The sequence below is a fragment of the Phoca vitulina genome, unplaced genomic scaffold, assembly GCF_004348235.1.
Source record: "Phoca vitulina isolate PV1807 unplaced genomic scaffold, GSC_HSeal_1.0 scaffold53, whole genome shotgun sequence".
NCBI classification, from domain to species: domain Eukaryota; kingdom Metazoa; phylum Chordata; class Mammalia; order Carnivora; family Phocidae; genus Phoca; species Phoca vitulina.
Window position 1 is genome coordinate 6,183,605 of NW_022589756.1, and position 16,394 is coordinate 6,199,998.

General features: G+C 45.5%; 1 protein-coding gene across 6 annotated transcripts in view; it reads right to left on the minus strand.

Moving 5' to 3' along the window:
• The window catches only part of LOC116622658, a 28,356-nt gene extending 19,301 nt beyond the window's left edge, over positions 1–9,055 (minus strand). For 3 of the 6 annotated variants that reach the window (XM_032389205.1, XM_032389204.1, XM_032389207.1), the window contains exons 1-2: positions 8,636–8,912; positions 8,312–8,390 (exon numbers count right to left, since the gene is read on the minus strand). In XM_032389205.1, the coding sequence (XP_032245096.1) occupies positions 8,312–8,390; positions 8,636–8,857 (301 nt within the window). In that variant the 5' untranslated portion in view covers positions 8,858–8,912. Of the gene's footprint in view, positions 1–8,311; positions 8,391–8,635; positions 8,913–8,969 lie in introns of those variants that run through there. The other 3 variants (XM_032389208.1, XR_004297601.1, XM_032389206.1) reach the window with 3 other exon arrangements.
• Between the last annotated feature and the right edge of the window lie 7,339 nt (positions 9,056–16,394).

Below are 16,394 nucleotides of genomic sequence, written 5' to 3' on the forward strand. Positions count from 1 at the left end.
CCCCCCCCCCCCCCCCCCCCCCCCCCCCCCCGTTGGTAAGAACCTATTTAAAGCAACTTCCACTTCAACTCCTCATCTCCTCTCCCTTCCCTTCTTGATCCTTTATTCTCTATTACTCGCCTCAGGGAAAAGGAAACAAATTAGGGAGTCCTTGCCTTTTGTCAGGCCCAGTGTTAAGGGGTGTGTTATCTAATTGAAAGCGCTAAAATGGCCCTGTGAAGTAGACATCCTTATTGACATTTCAAGGATGAAGATACCACCCAGGTTCACCCAGAATCCAATGGCTACCCCAGGGCTTAGCCAGGCCTTCCTATTCAAACACCTCCCACCCTCCCCCCAAACCACCATGTTAAATTCTGACTTCACTTCTGCCATAACCAATAATTAGATTCATAGACAATGGGTGTCTTCCAAAATGTCTTTACCTGGAATTTGCCACAGCCAGCTGTTTATTTATTTTATTAATCTTTATTTTATTATATGAAAGGTAAGAGGTGGACACTAATTCTCTATGTTCAAAATGAGAAGACAGAAGATTCTGGGGAGAACTCTCGGTAATCATTAAATGAAAGACTACCGGTCCAAATCCCAACAGAACCCCACTCTTCACTCAGGAGATGCTAGCGTGTGGGGTGGTTACCCGCTCTTAGAGCTGTTCTTCCTGAACAAGAGGAAGGGCTCTGGTCTGTGGCTGGCGGTGGATGTCCCGGGGCCAAGTGCACAAAACCCTGTGATCACTTTCAGGGCAATCATCATTTGCGGTGCAGAGGGCAGTTTTAACCTGAGCTCTGTGCACATAGGTGGGGAGAGACAGAGAGAGGATGACACCACATGTGAGAAAAAGGGCATGAATGTGCACATGGACAAATGGTATCATTTCTTCTTTCTTTCTGGCCTAGGATGAAAAGCCTCAGCATCATCTCCTCTGTTTCCCTCAACATAAGATGTCAAGACATTAATGATGCCTGTGCGTGGGGTGGCAGAAACATAGAAGGGAAAAACGGCTATGTATCTTCTCCAGAATGGAGGAGGTGAGAGAGATTGTAATTTGCCTACCTTAGACCCCAGCCTCCTTTTCTTCCTTTGTGTTAGAATTCCAGTTTTTGGCTGAGCACATTACTGCCCAGCTGAAAGACTTCATTTTCTAGCCTTGCTTGCAGAGGTCTGGCTCTGTGCCCAATCTCTCACTGAAGAAGTACTGTGTGGGACTTAGGGAAGTCTTTTTTAAAGGGAGAGAATGCCCTTTTCTTCTCCCCATTCTTCCATCTTGCTTCGAGGAACAGAGATGAGATGGCTGGCGGGAGCCTTAGCAGTCACCGTGGACTAGGAGACCACCCTGGGAGTGAAGCTGGAAGGGACCTGGGCCTTTGATGGCTGTGTGGAGCTGTCACACAAGTCCTGGAATGCCTAACTCTAGTCTTTCACATGAAAAAGAAGTGGGATTTTATCTTATCAAAGGCTAAATAGGGCAAGGGACATGTGTGGGGAAGCGTTTCTACCTTATAAAGAACTGATACTGGAACAGCATAAACCTATTTTGCCGGTGACTTTCTTTTCTCGGTTTATAGGAAGTGACCGTGGCCAGAACAAGGATAGCTGTATAGTGAATCTCAATCTCCTGCGTTATCAAAATGTCCCACTCATTCCAGAGGCCAGAATAACTGATTGACTGAACGTATATTTACTGCGCGTCATTAATGTGCCAGGCACAGGAGAGACTCTGCCCAGGGCAGTCCTGCTCCTCCTGTTTTACCATAATTGAGGAACCAAATCAGGGCACAAGAACCAACTCCACCACATTTACGAAGCCCCCGTGGGCTCCCCAGCACTGCGAAAGAGAAGTGAAATAAGCAGCTGTCCTTGTCCCGGGTGCGAGGGCTAGGTGGTATGAACGTATGTGCAGCTTTTATGTGTTCACCCCCTTTTGAACTTTATGCCAACCTTTATGCAGTAGGTGTTATTGTCCTCAATTTACACATGTGGACACCGAAACGCAGAGGTAGACCAGCTGGCCCTTGCGCAGCCAGACAGTAAATATTTGGGACACTGCTTGATAAATATATGCTGAATGAATGACCAAAAGTCCATGCTTTGTTCACTAGCTCGCGGGGCATAAATGTAGAGGAGAAAAAGCCGGATGTGTGACATCCCCATTCCTAAATGTCTTTGGAATAAATGAATATGAATGGCTGCGGGGCTTCCCTAAAGCCAAAATGGGATGAGCATGCTTATCTGTTCTGGCCTCCACACAAGCAACTCTATCAATCATTCCACTGACGCACCTTCTAGATAGCACTACTGATTCTCAGGTTCTTCCTGTGCTCGACTGCAGGCTCACCAGGGCACCAGGCACCATGGGAAAAGCATAAGACACATCCCTTGCCCTTGTGGTGGCTGGCAAGAGCAAAGCCCCTACCGACGGACCTTAGGCTTTTGGATACGGTTTTACAACAAGATGTATGCCCTCAAACGAGTCGCTCAATCACTCGGCCTCAAGTGCCTAATTTATAAATACAAATTTTATTCAGCAAATACAGGTATTCGGCACTATACTGAGTATGGAGGATGCAGAGAGAAAAATAGAATACTTGTCCTTAAGGACCAGGGTCCAGTGAGGGAGTTTAGAGAAAATGGTGTCGTTAATGCCAAACATGCTGTCCTATCCCGGAAGTCCCTAATTTGGGGTGCATGAAGGTAGGGGTGCAAGTGCGTCTATCACCACCATCCTGCAGAATTTCCAGTTATCAAGGGGCTTACAAATATGGTGTTGTAGGGCGATGTCCTCTCAAAGTGCCCCAATACTCACTTAGTGGTGCCTTCAGCGTGACTCTTCTCCTGGCCTCCTGGCACTTCTCAGGACCTGAGAGCTCAGGGATGGAGGCCCAAACACCTGTCAGAGCCAGAGTCCCCTCTCCTGGTACTGTCCCCCAAACCATCATGGGCTCTACCCACAGCCTGGTCAGTCCTCACTCCCCAAAGCCTGAATTTTATTTCTTTTTTTCTAAATGATAGGTTTCTATGGCCCATAGCAAAAGACATTAGGACAAAATCCAAACCCTCAGGAAGATAAAATGGAGAATCCAGATTTTAGAAACAGATGGTCTTCCTTCCCAATAAGGGAGAGAAAATGATTTTACTCAGGTTGGAGTGGTACCAGTAAAGACTTGCCACTGTAAGGAACATTCCAACTACGCTTTGAGAATGGTGAGCTATTCTCAGATAATAAGTGACATCTCACATATTTTGAGCATTTCCAGGAGTGTGTGCCAAGCAGCGCGCTAACTGCTTCGCAGCTCAGTCCCTTAACCCTCTCCCCATCATCCCTGCAGGAGAAGCTAGCATTAGCTGCACTGTACAGATGAGAAAACAGAGGTGCCTAGTCCTAGAACTTTTCCAGGGTTGAGTCTGGCCCTTTGACTCCAGGGCCCATATCCCTAACCGCCCATCTAGATTAGATTCTGAGCCTTTTATCTGTTGCTTTAAGGATCCCGCCAGATGTTCCCTCCTCTGGTTAGAATGCCCTCCTGCCTCCCCTCGTCTTACCAGCCCCTCCTTACTCCCGGGCCCCGGGTTCCATTAGTCTGCTGGTGTTACCGTAACAAAATATGACAGACCGGCTGGGTTAAGCAACAGAAGTTTATGTTCTCACAGTTTTGGAGGCTGGAAGTCCAAAATCAAGGTGTTGGCAGGTGTAATTTCTCCTGAGGCCTCTCTCCTTGGTTTCTGGATAGCTACCTTCTCGCTGTGTCCTCCGTGCATACATCCCTGCATCCCTGGTGTCCTTCTGTATGGTCATATTCCCTCTTCCAATAAGGACACTGGTCAGATTGGATTAGGACTCACATTAAAGACTCATTTTAACTTACCTTTTTAAAGATCCTATCTCCAGGGGTGCCTAGGTGGCTCAGTTGGTTAAGCATCTGCCTTTGGCTCAGGTCATGATCCCAGGGTCCCAGGATCAAGCCCCATATCGGGCTCCCTGCTCAGCGGGGAGTCTGCTCCTCCCTCTGCTCCTCACCCCACTCTCATACTCTCTCTCACTCTCTCTCTCAAATAAATAAATAAAACCTTTAAAAATAAATAAATAAATAAAGATCTATCTCTGAACCCAGTCACATTCTGAGGTTCTAAGGATTAAGGCTTCAGTACCTGAACTGGGGGGGGCGGGTAGTAGAGGATTCAGCCTATAACACAGGTTAAATGTCATTTCCCAAGATAAGTCTTCTGTGATCTCCTAGGTTTGGTTAATTCCTCCTTTGATAAATGTTCCCATAGTGCCCTATACGTGTTCCTACTAGCAGTTACAACTACTATAATTAGTTACTAAATGACTAGTCGCTCTACATCTATCTCCCCCTCTAGATGTAGGCACCATCGGGGGAGGGATCATGTCTCTCTTGTCTTCTCTGGACCCTATTTCCCAGCACAGCGCCGTGTACCTGGAAGGTACTGTCTTAGTCCGTTCGGGCTGCTGTAACACAATGTCATGGACTGAGCAGCTTGAACAACAGATATTTATTTCTCACAGTTCTGGAGGCTGGGAAGTCCAAGATCAGGGTTCTTTTGAGGACCTTCTTCCTGCTTGGCAGATGGCCACCTTCCAACTGTATCCTCCCATGGCAGAGTCAAGAGAGGAAGAGGGAGAGAGACAGAGAGGAAGCGAGCTGTCCTGTGTCTCTTCTTATAAAGGCACTAATCCTATTCCCCAGGCTCCACCCTCTTGTTCTCATCAAACCTAATTACCTCCAGATACCATCACATTGGGGATGAGGGTTTCAATACATGAATTTGGGAGGGACACAAACATTCAGTCCGTAGCATGTACTCAGCAAAGACTTTATAAATACAGTGTGGAATAAGGTAAAATATTTTTTTAAATTGCAAAGCATCATGAGATTTCTAGTTACTATTAAGATCTTTTACAAAATGAAAGAATATTAGAGCTCGAATGATTCTGGAAATTATTCTGTTTCCTCACAGTAATGAGATAATTGCCAGGAAAAGATCCTTAGGAAAATTGACACCCTGGCACATCGTGCTTTGTCTTTTTCTGGTTGGGTAGGGGGATTTGCTTAAGCTTTTGTTTTATTTTAAAGCGGTTCACACCAGCTCATGAGAGCTGATTTTTAAATCTTCAGGAATTTTTTCAATTCAGCTGCTAAACACAGCCATTTTTTAAACCTAAATTCTATGAACTTATGATTCACTAAATGATATTAAAAACAAAGGAAATACTCACAGTTCATCACTTCCTAGTTTTTTACGACATTTGTTATGGACTGAATTATGTTGAGGTCCTAACCCCCAGCACCTCAGAATGTGACAGTATTTGGAGACAAGGCCTTTAAAGATGTGATAAAATTGGGGCACTTGGGTGGCTCAGTCAGTTGGGCGTCTGCCTTCGGCTCAGGTCATGATCCTGGGGTCCTGGGATCGAGCCCCACATTGGGCTCCCTGCTCAGCAGGGATCCTGCTTCTCCTTCTCCCTCTACCTGCTCCCCCTGCTTGGGCTCTCTCTCTCTCTCTCTCTGTCAAATAAATAGATAAAATCTTAAAAAAAAAAATAAAGATGCAGTAAAGTTAACATGAGGTCATTAGTGTGGGCCCTAACCCACTCTGACCGGCGGTCCTAGTAAGAAGAGGACATTTGGACACACAAAGAGACTCGAGACGCACACATGCATGGAAAGCCAGGACAGCTATGTGAAGAGGCCGCAAACGGATGGCTGCCTGTAAGCTGAAGAGAGAGACCTCCGAGGACCCCAACCTTGCCAATTCCTTGGTCTCAGACTTCCAGCCTCCAGAGCTGTGAGAAACTTAATGTCTGCTGTGTAAGCCACCCGGCCCGTGGTATTTTGTTCTGGTGCATCCAAGCTGACCGATACAACATTTTACTATGTTCAATAATCTTGAGGTGACTGACTCCTACTGGATCTGTCTGGGGGAAATGCTACGTGATGGTGAGCCGTTGGGCATCTCTCCCCCGCACCGTGCGCAGTGGGGGACAGCACGTTAGTAGCTTGAAACCCGCCATGATGGGACTATTTCCACCACAGAAACTGGCAAACAGATATCAGTGCTTTTCCCCACCAAGAGCCACGTGTGAAACAGTTATCAACACACCACTGCTTTTAAGAGACCAAGGAAAGGACAGTGGGAGGGAGGGACTGTATAGAAAGAACTCTGAGAATGGTTTTGTCTTTTCTTTCCTTGACTCAGTCACTTCAACAGACTCTGCTAGTTTCCTACCCAACCCCCATCTCTGTTTCTTCCTTACCAGCAATACCCTGACTTTGTTTAGGGGAATATCATCCTCGACTACAAATACTTGCCCTCTCAAACTCCCTGATCAGTGGAGTTGGATTCTCTGCTGCCTACATTTCTAAGTGCTTTACCTACACATCTGCAACATGAAACTGAGAGCCATAGCCTTTGGAGGTAATAGACAAACACCAGGGACAGAGAAGGCATGCTCTGGATGCCCACAGATCATCTCAGCCAAGGGTCAAAACCTCAGTTTCAAGAATTGGAAAAACTATACACACCAAAATATTTTAAACGAAGGATGAAACAGGAAGTTGGAAGTTGCAATATTAACTTAAAAGAGACAAATTCCTTATGCCGCTTATGCACCTATAAAAACCAAGGCAAACGCACTCCTCAGGAAGTCCAAATCAAAATACAAAACCAATAATATCTAAATGAACATTATTGATGTAATATGCTAGATCACGTTTTGTTTAATTAACTCACACATGTTGTGTTTAAAAATAAGACCCTATAGCCTCAGGTCCATCTCTTGACTTAAGCTTCTCTGTCCTTTGACTTCCGTAATAGCGAGGCAGAGACCCTCTATTTGCATAGTATGTTGTACAAAACGGCATTCATAATTTCAAAGCTTTGTTTGCTAGTTCAAGATGATCCGACCCCATGCTTAACCAAAACTCTGCCAGCAGGCGATTTTCAATGCCAATTTAATGCGCTGTCATTTGATCTCTGCAGAGCAGTTTTGTTCATTTGAACGTGAAGTTAACATTGCAGCTTTATTGAAATCTGTACTAAATAAGTATCTAATCCAATTATTACTGGAATTGGTTACAGAAAATTTCTTCATGGCACATTTACCACTACATTTATAGCTAATGAACTGTTGCCAAGCCGGCATGCTCAGTGATCGGCTCCACACAGAACATCTGATTGCCCTGCCAATACAGGACTGATGTCCTGGCCCAGGGCTTTTGAGGGCATGTGTGGTGGTTTAAACCATTTCTATTTGTTCTATTTGAATTCCTGAAAAACTTTCAGTTATATTATATACTGTGACGTTATTTGAAGCAGTCTATCCTAAATGGTTGAGATTGCAGCTCCAGAGTCAAAGTGCCTGAGTTCATTCTTGGCTCCATATTTTACTAGCTCCGTGGTCTTTGGCAAGATATTAACCTCCCTCTGTGCCTCAGTCATCTCATCTAAAATAGGGGCACTAAGGGGTGCCTGGGTGGTCCAGTTGGTTGAGTGTCTGACTCTTTTTTTTTTAATTTTTTTAAAGATTTTATTTATTTTTGAAAGGGAGAGTGCGCGCACGCTCATGGGTGGGGGACGGCGTTGGGCGGGAGGGCAGAGGGAGAAGCAGACTCCCTACTGAGCAGGATGCAGGACTCAATCCTAAGACCCTGGGATCATGACCTGAGCCTAAAGCAGACGCTTATCCGACTGAACCACCCAGGTGCCAGAGCATCGGACTCTTGATCTCGGCTCAGGTCATGATCTCAGGGTTGTGGGATCACGCCCTGTATCGAGCATATTGGGCTCTATACTGAGCGTGGCACCTGCTTAAGACTCTCTCTCTCCCTCTCCCTCCCGCCACCCCTCCCCCCACCCCGCTCTCTCTCGCTCTTTCTCTCTCTCTCAATCTTTCTAAAAAAATAAAAAAATAAAATAGGGACACTGAGAGTATAATCTTCATAAAGTTGCTGTCAGGGTACATGAGATAATACATGGGCTCGGAAGAGTGCCTAATGCATAGGATGTGCTCAGTAGACCTTGCTGCTCCTGTTTTTATTCTCGCCATTGGGCTTTCACTTGACATGAATTCAATCTTAAACACAAGTTCAAAGAGGAACACTTCTGATGATTCAGCTTAAGCACCAGCACCTTCCTGAGACCCTTTCTTACATACTCACTCCTGCATCGCACAGAATTAACCCCTCTCCTCTGAGTCCACGTGTGTGCCATGCAGGCCTCCGGCACCAAATACGGAAACGTCTGCTGCCTTCCTACGTGGGTCTCCACCAGCTAGACCATAAGTTCCTACCGTCAGAGATGAATCCTGACCCGTCTTTGCAGCCCAGTGTCCGGCTTGATGTCCAACGTGGAGTTGCCATCGGTAAATTCTGAAAGGGAAGAGGAAGAGAAAGAGGGTTGGAGGAGGGGAAGTAAAGAGAAGTAGGAGGAGGAGGAGGAGACGGAGGAGGAAGGAAGGACCTAGAAGGGAGGAGGAGGAATTCCCACACCCCAACCTTTCTAGATAGATTTCTATCTTGAAGGGAGCCCCACCTTACTGATGGTGGACTAGTAACTGCATGTGGTGGGAAGGCGCTGTCTGGGGGCGCAGTGGGCGCAGCGGGGGCCTGCTCACCCTGGCTCCCCGGGGCCAATTATCCTCATTCCAACTTGGGAAGCTTGACACTGGCCACGGCGGGCGAGCATTCACACTGCCAAACCTTTCTCGAGAGCCAACGTTCCCAGCACAGCCCTGGCAACAAGGTTTCTCCGTGACTCCGAAAGCAATGAAATCTGACATACCAAGTGACACAAGAGTGTGTGAGGCACAGAGGGACCCCGAAAGCAGAGTCACCATCTGCCCAGGCCGAGGCCGACCCTGTGTGTGGGTGGGAGGGTTGGTTTGCCAAGCCTCTGTGCACCCCCGCACACCACAGCCCTGGCCCCAGTCACATCTCTGGGGGTCACACCTTCAGCATCCCCATCAGAGTCATCATGGAGGCATCCATGGCGATTCTTGTCTTGTTCCTGTGGATGGCTTCTAAGCTGTTAAAAGTAGGCTAATAATACAATGCATTACGTTAACGACTTACTAGTCATAACACCAAACAATCGAATGAACTATTGGCTTCATATTTTCATGAGAGACCGTGCACGTGACTTTGCAGCTCGGTGCCAGTTACATTGCTATTTACATGGAGACCGGGGACAATTAGCACATTTATCTCACTTAGTCACTCGTCCCCCTTTCCCCCGACTCTCCTCTCCCTCTTCCCAAAAGAAATGAAAAAACGTTTTCATTATAAACTGCTATCTGTTGGTGAAAGCAGCTATTTTTAAAAAATGATGTCACAGCGTCTAGAATGCTACATTGTTCTGTTGCAGAAAACACTCAATGGATTCTTCAGTTCTAGCTGTTTCTACATGTTAAGTGAACACTAAGTAACCTCCCCTCCTCATCGCCTATCTTTTTACACATTTTCAGAACTGTCACTTGATAGCTAGGGAAACTTCTGTGAGTTTATATTTCTTTCTGGCCTTCAAATAATATATATTTTCTTGTTTTGTATGTGCATATAACCATCTTCATCCTTTATAGGACTTTAAGTCACCATCTTTGTAACTCCAACTCAGAATATTCCTGTTACATAACTATCTATTTGTATACTGAAGCAACATTTACTTGTTCTACAAAACCTGAGTAAGTCCCAAACACTGAATTATTTTCTGTAGGATACCCTCAGGAATAGAAAATATGGGTGTGTGTTTTTTTCATTTTTTGCAACAAGAAATTTTTTTTTTTTTAAGATTTTATTTATTTATTCATGAGAGAGAGAGAGAGGCAGAGGGAGAAGCAGGCTCCCAAGGAGCGGGGAGCCCGATGCGGGACTCGATCCCAGGACCCTGAGATCATGACCTGAGCCGAAGGCAGACGCTTAACCATCTGAGCCACCCAGGCGCCCGCAACAAGAAATTTAAAAAATAACCTCTTCAACCAACAACAACAACAAAAAAGACACCAACCAAGTAGCAACCAATACCCATTACCTACCTGTCTAGAATTAAAAAAAAAAAAAAAAATTGCCTTTAGAGGTCTTTTTCTAGCTATATTCTTTCAAACAATGTGAAGGATAAATTGTACTTTTCCAAGAGCCGTATTTTCTATGAGCAAAATAAACTTCTAGTTTAATCTTAGCCGAGAAAATAATCTTAGTGTCTCCGAACGAGTGTGACCCGAATGCCGTGTCCAGCATGCAGGGCCTCTGTGTTTGTGAGACTCCAGTAATGCGCATATTATAGGCATGCACCACTGATAAATTGAATTAGTGCTTCTGTAAGGAACTGGAGGGGTATCCTGGAAAACTCACGAGCCAGTCAATTAACCTCGCCTGGATCTTCTTTGATGTGCTTCAGCTTTAATTTACTACCACACTTCCTCCCCCAGTCCTACACACACACACACGCACACACACACACACACACACACACACACACACACCCTCAGCTCCCTTTCTTTCCAAACCACTCATTGTGCCAGCCAGCATTCCCACATCACCATTAACATATTTACCTACATTTACACTCTTGGCCTCTTGCCTGAGTGGATTCCCAGCTTTGGGCTTTTAGTAAAACCTAGCCATCTCCAAATTAGTCCTAAGTGCGACTGCTCATCTCGCCACACCATGGGGACCTGTAATCCAGAGACAGATGCGGTCCCTCTCTCTAGCTTGTGTTACTTTCAAATCCTTATTCCTTCACTCCTGTGTAAAATTCCTGTGTGTGCCATCTGCCCCCACTCATGGACTTCGTGTGCCCACATCCTAATTATCCCTGTTCGTTCAAGACCTAGCCCGCAGCTCACAGGCTTTTTCTTTAAACCAACTTCTGCCTTGATTTGGGTAATTTCACTGCCTATTGACGTAACCTGGCCAACATCTCAGTTTCTTGGAATTCTCACTCAGTGTCCATCACTCCTAGCCCAACTTCAGATGGCTATTGCCATGAACCCACCACCGTTCAACCTCTGAAATCTGGAATTCCAATATTCTACCATCATTTCCCATTCTGGTATTTTTCAGGGCCTTTATTGTTATCTACTGTGGCAAAACCGATTACCCCCAAACTTAGTCACTTAAAACAATAAAACTTTATTGATTTACACAGTTTCTGAGAGTCTGGAATCCAAGAGCTGCTTAGCTGGGGGGTTCTGGCTCAAGATCTCTTGGGAGGTTGTGGCCCAGATATCTGACAGAGCTGGAGGCGTGTGCTTCCTTCCAAGGTCGTTCACTCACACACCTGGCAAGTTCACGTTGGTTGTTGCCAGGGGTCTGCCTCAGTTCCTCACCATGAAGACTCAAGACATGCCAACTAAGTTCCCCAGAGCAAGCCATCCAAGAGAGAGCAAGCAGGAAGCCACAGTGACTTTCTTCTTCTTTTTTTTTTGTTAAATATTTTATTTATTTGTCAGAAAGAGAGAGAGAGCGAGAGCACAAGCAGGGGGAGCAGCAGTCAGAGGGAGAAGCAGGCCTCCCACAGAGCAAGGAGCCCGATGAGGGACTCCATCCCAGGACCCTGGGATCATGACCTGAGCTGAAGGCAGATGCTTAACCAACTGAGTCATCCAGGCATCCAACTTTTTTTTTTTAAGATTTGATTTATTTATTTGAGAGAGAGAGAGAGCATGCACACAAGTGGGGGAAGGGAGAGGCAGTGGGAGAGGGACAAGCAGACTCCTCATTGAGCAGGGAGCGCAACATGGGGCTCGATCTCAGGACCCGGGAATCAGGACCTGAGCCGAAGGCAGACACAACCGACTGAGCCACCCAGGCGCCCCACATTTGTCGTTTATAACCTAGCACCTTCTGCTTTTTCCCAAATGTTAGGTGGGAAGCATTTTGGTTCAGCCCATGCTCAAGGAGAGGCGAATTAGGTTCTGCTTTTTGAAGGGAGTGCCAATTTGTAGATTCTAATTTCTCAGGCCCATTTGATTTTCATTTCCTTCCACATATATTCTAGATCCCATTTGGTCCATCAGTTCACCTAGTTTCTTGCCAATATCCTCATTATTTTGTCCTATTATCCTCTTATTGCTTCCACCTAAAGGAAGGGGGATGAAAGCATGGTTCAAACCAAGCGTCCACCTGATGCCATCCCAAGACAGTTGGGTGCCACTGGAGGTGATCACCATACCCGAGCAAACGGGTGCTATTCCATGGCATCCTACGGTCAGCAGGCCCTCAACACAACACAGCTCTTCTGTTTCCGCAGTCACCAGAGTGGCTATTTCCTTCCTTCCCCATTGCCCCCAAACGTCCCTCAACTCCATGAATCAGATTCAGCACCTTCCCTCCTCCCCAGACCCTGTAGTGCTCCTCCTCGTCCACCCCCCCCACTCAGAAATCTTCCCACACAGCCCCCTTCCCCCTCAGTCACAATAGGAGTTATGAAGAGGTACCTCTGAGACCCAACCCTCTATGGAGTAGACACTCAAGGGATATGTCTTTAAAAAGAGAAGGACCTGAACTCTGGGTCAGAAACCACCCACAGCTCAGAAACCTCATGGTTCCTCTAATCTGTCCTCCCTGTGTCTTCAGCTTCCTGTCTAGACTCCTTCCCATCAGCATTTACACATGCTCAAATCTCCCCATCTTACAGAAAAACTTTCCCCTTCTAGGCCAACCCTCTTCAGGTTAACCTGTTGTTACTCTTCATACTTAAAAAAGTTTTTCAAAGGGGGACAGAGTGATTTATGCTCACCTTCTCCATTCCTTACTTCTTCTCACTTCTGGAACACACTCAGCCATCCACTAAAATGGCTCTCGCTAAGGTCACCTCCATGGTGCTGACGCCATTTGCTCACCTCCTCATCTTCTTCAAGGTTGTCACAGCATTGACACATGCGGCCATACTGCCCTAAAAAGGTTCCCCTCCCTAGGTTTCCATGTCTTCCCACTTTCCAGCCACTGCAGGCAGGCTCCATTTCCACGGGCCTATGAACACTGGGGTTCCTCGAGTTTTTCCCATAGCCTTTTTCTCTTTTTAACCTGCATAGCTATTCACTTCCATGGCTTTAAATACCATCTGTAGGCTGATAAACCACAAGTCTGTATTCCCAACTCATATTTCTTGCCTGAGCTTCAATTTTGGGACTCCAACTACCCACGAGACATATTCTCTGGGACACCTCATAGGTCTCGAACACTCCACGGGGAAGCAGGATAATATGTAGTTACTAGCAAGGGCTCTGCTGTAAACTGGTTCTGGTGTTAACTATGGCACTTTGTGGGTGTGAGGCTTGGAATAAATCACTCAGTCCCTCTGAACCTCAGTCTCCTCAACTGTAAAATAGGGGATAATAATAGCTCAACTCATAAGGTAACTGTGAATAAGTCAATTCATGTAAAGTTCTTTGCATGGTGCCTGGTATGTGGTAATAATATGGCTCAGAAATGTGAATGCTATGAGGATTAAATAAGACAATACATGTACAACCCATGGCCCGTGGTAAGTGTGGACTAAGCATTATCTGGTATGATCCCATCTCAACCTGAGTGGATCTCCCTGGGCCTCTCTGTCTCCCTCAGATAAGTCTGCTCCTCCTCCAGCATTCTGTCACTCAGCAAATGGGGCCTTTATCTCCCCCGCCCCTGCTCCCCATAGCCAAGCCATCACCAAGTTCTGGCTCTTCTAATTTATTACTCCCTTTCTAATCAGTCCACTTCTTCCATCCCCAGTGGCATGCCACAATGTCTCTTCCCTGGATTACCGCAAAGCCTCCCACCTGGTCTCTCTGCCTCCAGTCCTGCCCCTGGCCGATCCATCCTTCACACTGCAGCCAGAGCAATCAGTCCAAGATGTGCATCAAATCTTGTAATTTCCCTGAGGCCTTTGCATTGCCCTCAGGCTAAAGTCCAATGCTCTTAATTGGATTACAAAGCCAGTTATTATATGAATTTTGCTTTCCTTTCTAGAGTGAACTCTCAAGCTCACACTAGTTTCAGCTTCTCTGCTTTCTCTAGCCTCTAGCATATTCTTCCAAAACCTCCTCACCTTGCTGACCATCTCGTGCTGGTCCTTTAGCTCTTAACTTGGATGACATCTCCTCCAGGAACTTTAGCTGACTGTCCCCAAACTAGATTAAGTATAGCTCCCAATTTACTCTCCTAGAACCATGTACACTCTCCAAAATTACAATTATACTGTTGTAACTAGCTGTTTATTTTCTCCCCAACTTATATCATAAAGATCACCACATAATAGTTAAATGCATATATGGTCAACAAATGAAGAGCTGTCCTTTATCCTGAATGGCCTGTGACACTGTTGATGACTCTCACGCCAGTATGGGTGGCCCTTTCCAACCTCTCCATAACAACATAGGTACAATGGAGGGTCCACATGGGAAATTGGAGAGCTGAGTTTAAGTCTCATGCCATTTACTAGCTATGAGATCTTGGTAAAGCCACTTATGCATCTAAAAAATGGGGACAATAATACCTTTCTCCTGGATTGCTGGGAAGCTCAAATAATGTATATGAAAGTGTTGTGTAAACTCAAATCGCCACATGGTACCAATTCCGACTCTTTCCTTTTTGGAGTTATTGCTTTGCTCTCTTTCCTCCCTCAGGTTCACTCTCTCTCTTTTTTCCCCTCTTCTTCTCATCCCCACTAGAGGCACCCAAAACTTGCTGACAGTGGTTCTCAGAATACCCAGGGTCAGGGAATTACCAACCATTGAGGGCAAGAATGGAAGAGCATAGAACTGGTCAATCAAGACACAGAGTTGGAGCTCCTTAGACTCCTTGAATAGCATTGTCTCATCACTTCTCACTGGAGGCCTCAGTGTCCCCCACCCTTTAGATGCTGGAAGAATTGCACATAGAATTCCTAGAGTGGCACATTGCTTCCCAATTATAAACACACTACATCATTATCACTCAGAGATCTCTACAGGACCTTTTCCTTCTCTGAATTAAGTTCTTCTCCAACAAATTATGGAGCATTTATGATGGAAAAGTTAGGAATTTGGGGATTTATATTAAAGCAAATACAACAGTCTGAGGCAAAAGAAACTAAGTGCTTTTAAACATTTAATAGATGCCAGGAGCTTTCCATATTTTTATTTCATTTTCTCTTTACAACAACTGTGGAGGTACCTATTATTTCCCTCTTCTTATAGATGGGGAAACTATGTTTCAGAGAAGTTAAGTAACTTTCCCAAGAATATGCAGTAGGTAAATTGTGAATTCAAATCTAGTTCGTACTTCTATCCTGAGCTTTCTATAATAGAAAAAGTGTTTAGTTCATTTGCTCTTAAATTTCTCCTTACCAGCAATTCAGAACTGCTTTTCCCTCCTTCCATTGCATGTCCTAAACCCATCCCAATCCTACATAATTTGAATACACTATAGAAATATCCTACTTAAACTGTTGGTTGACTAAGGGCTATAGCGAACTCACACCAAGAAGTTGGAAGCCTGAGAACAGATCACAAGCTCTCTGCAACAATAGCTACTCCCCATAACTCCATTATTCTTAGAAATAGTGATGGAGAGGCTAAGAAGCAAGCTGGTAGCCCGTAGAGAGAAGATGGGGGAAGAGAGGGAAAAGGAAGAAGACGAAGGGTCTTTCAGTGTGGCCCAAAGCTGAGACAGTGGCCAGCAACTCTAACTTACAATGAGGTTATTATGTAGATATAAGCACTATAGAGCTTCAATCTGAGTTTTACTTTCCTCATCTGTAAAACTGGGATCATTATCCTTTTTTTCCCTACTGGCATGTTGAGCCACTAAGCAAGCGGGAGATCACGAATAAATCAATGCATCAATAAACCAATGCACCAATGCATCAGAACAAATATCACAACCTAAAAAGAAAAATCATTCCTCCATTCTCAGGGTATCCATCAGCTTCCATGCCTTTCAGCCACAGGACGATTGGCCCTCCTCTTTCAAGCCAGGCCTGCCCTCAGATATTCTGCTGGGGCTGTGTGAACCCAAGTCAGCATTCCCCATGATGGGATCTAATCCGTTTAGCAGCAGGTGAGTTCTGCAGGATTGAACCATTCAGTGTGCAAGCCCAAGTGAGTTTTAAGGATGACAGATTGATTTTTGCTTCCTAAAAACAAATTTAAATTGATGAGACCTTAATGAATTCTTTCTCCTGTTCCTGGGGGAGGGGGAGGGTTCAGATAATGCTTTAATCACACTGTGAATAAGAACTGTTTGCCAAGCTCTCCGATTCCGAGAAGGCACTTGATTTCCCCTGCTGAAGAATTGTGTGCTTGTTCGGTGAGAGCAGTTTCAGGGTCTGATAAAAACTGTCTGTTTCCACTTTCGCTGTCAAGGACTCGCTCTTCAACTTCTCAGAAGTCAGTCAAGCCGCAAGGATTTATT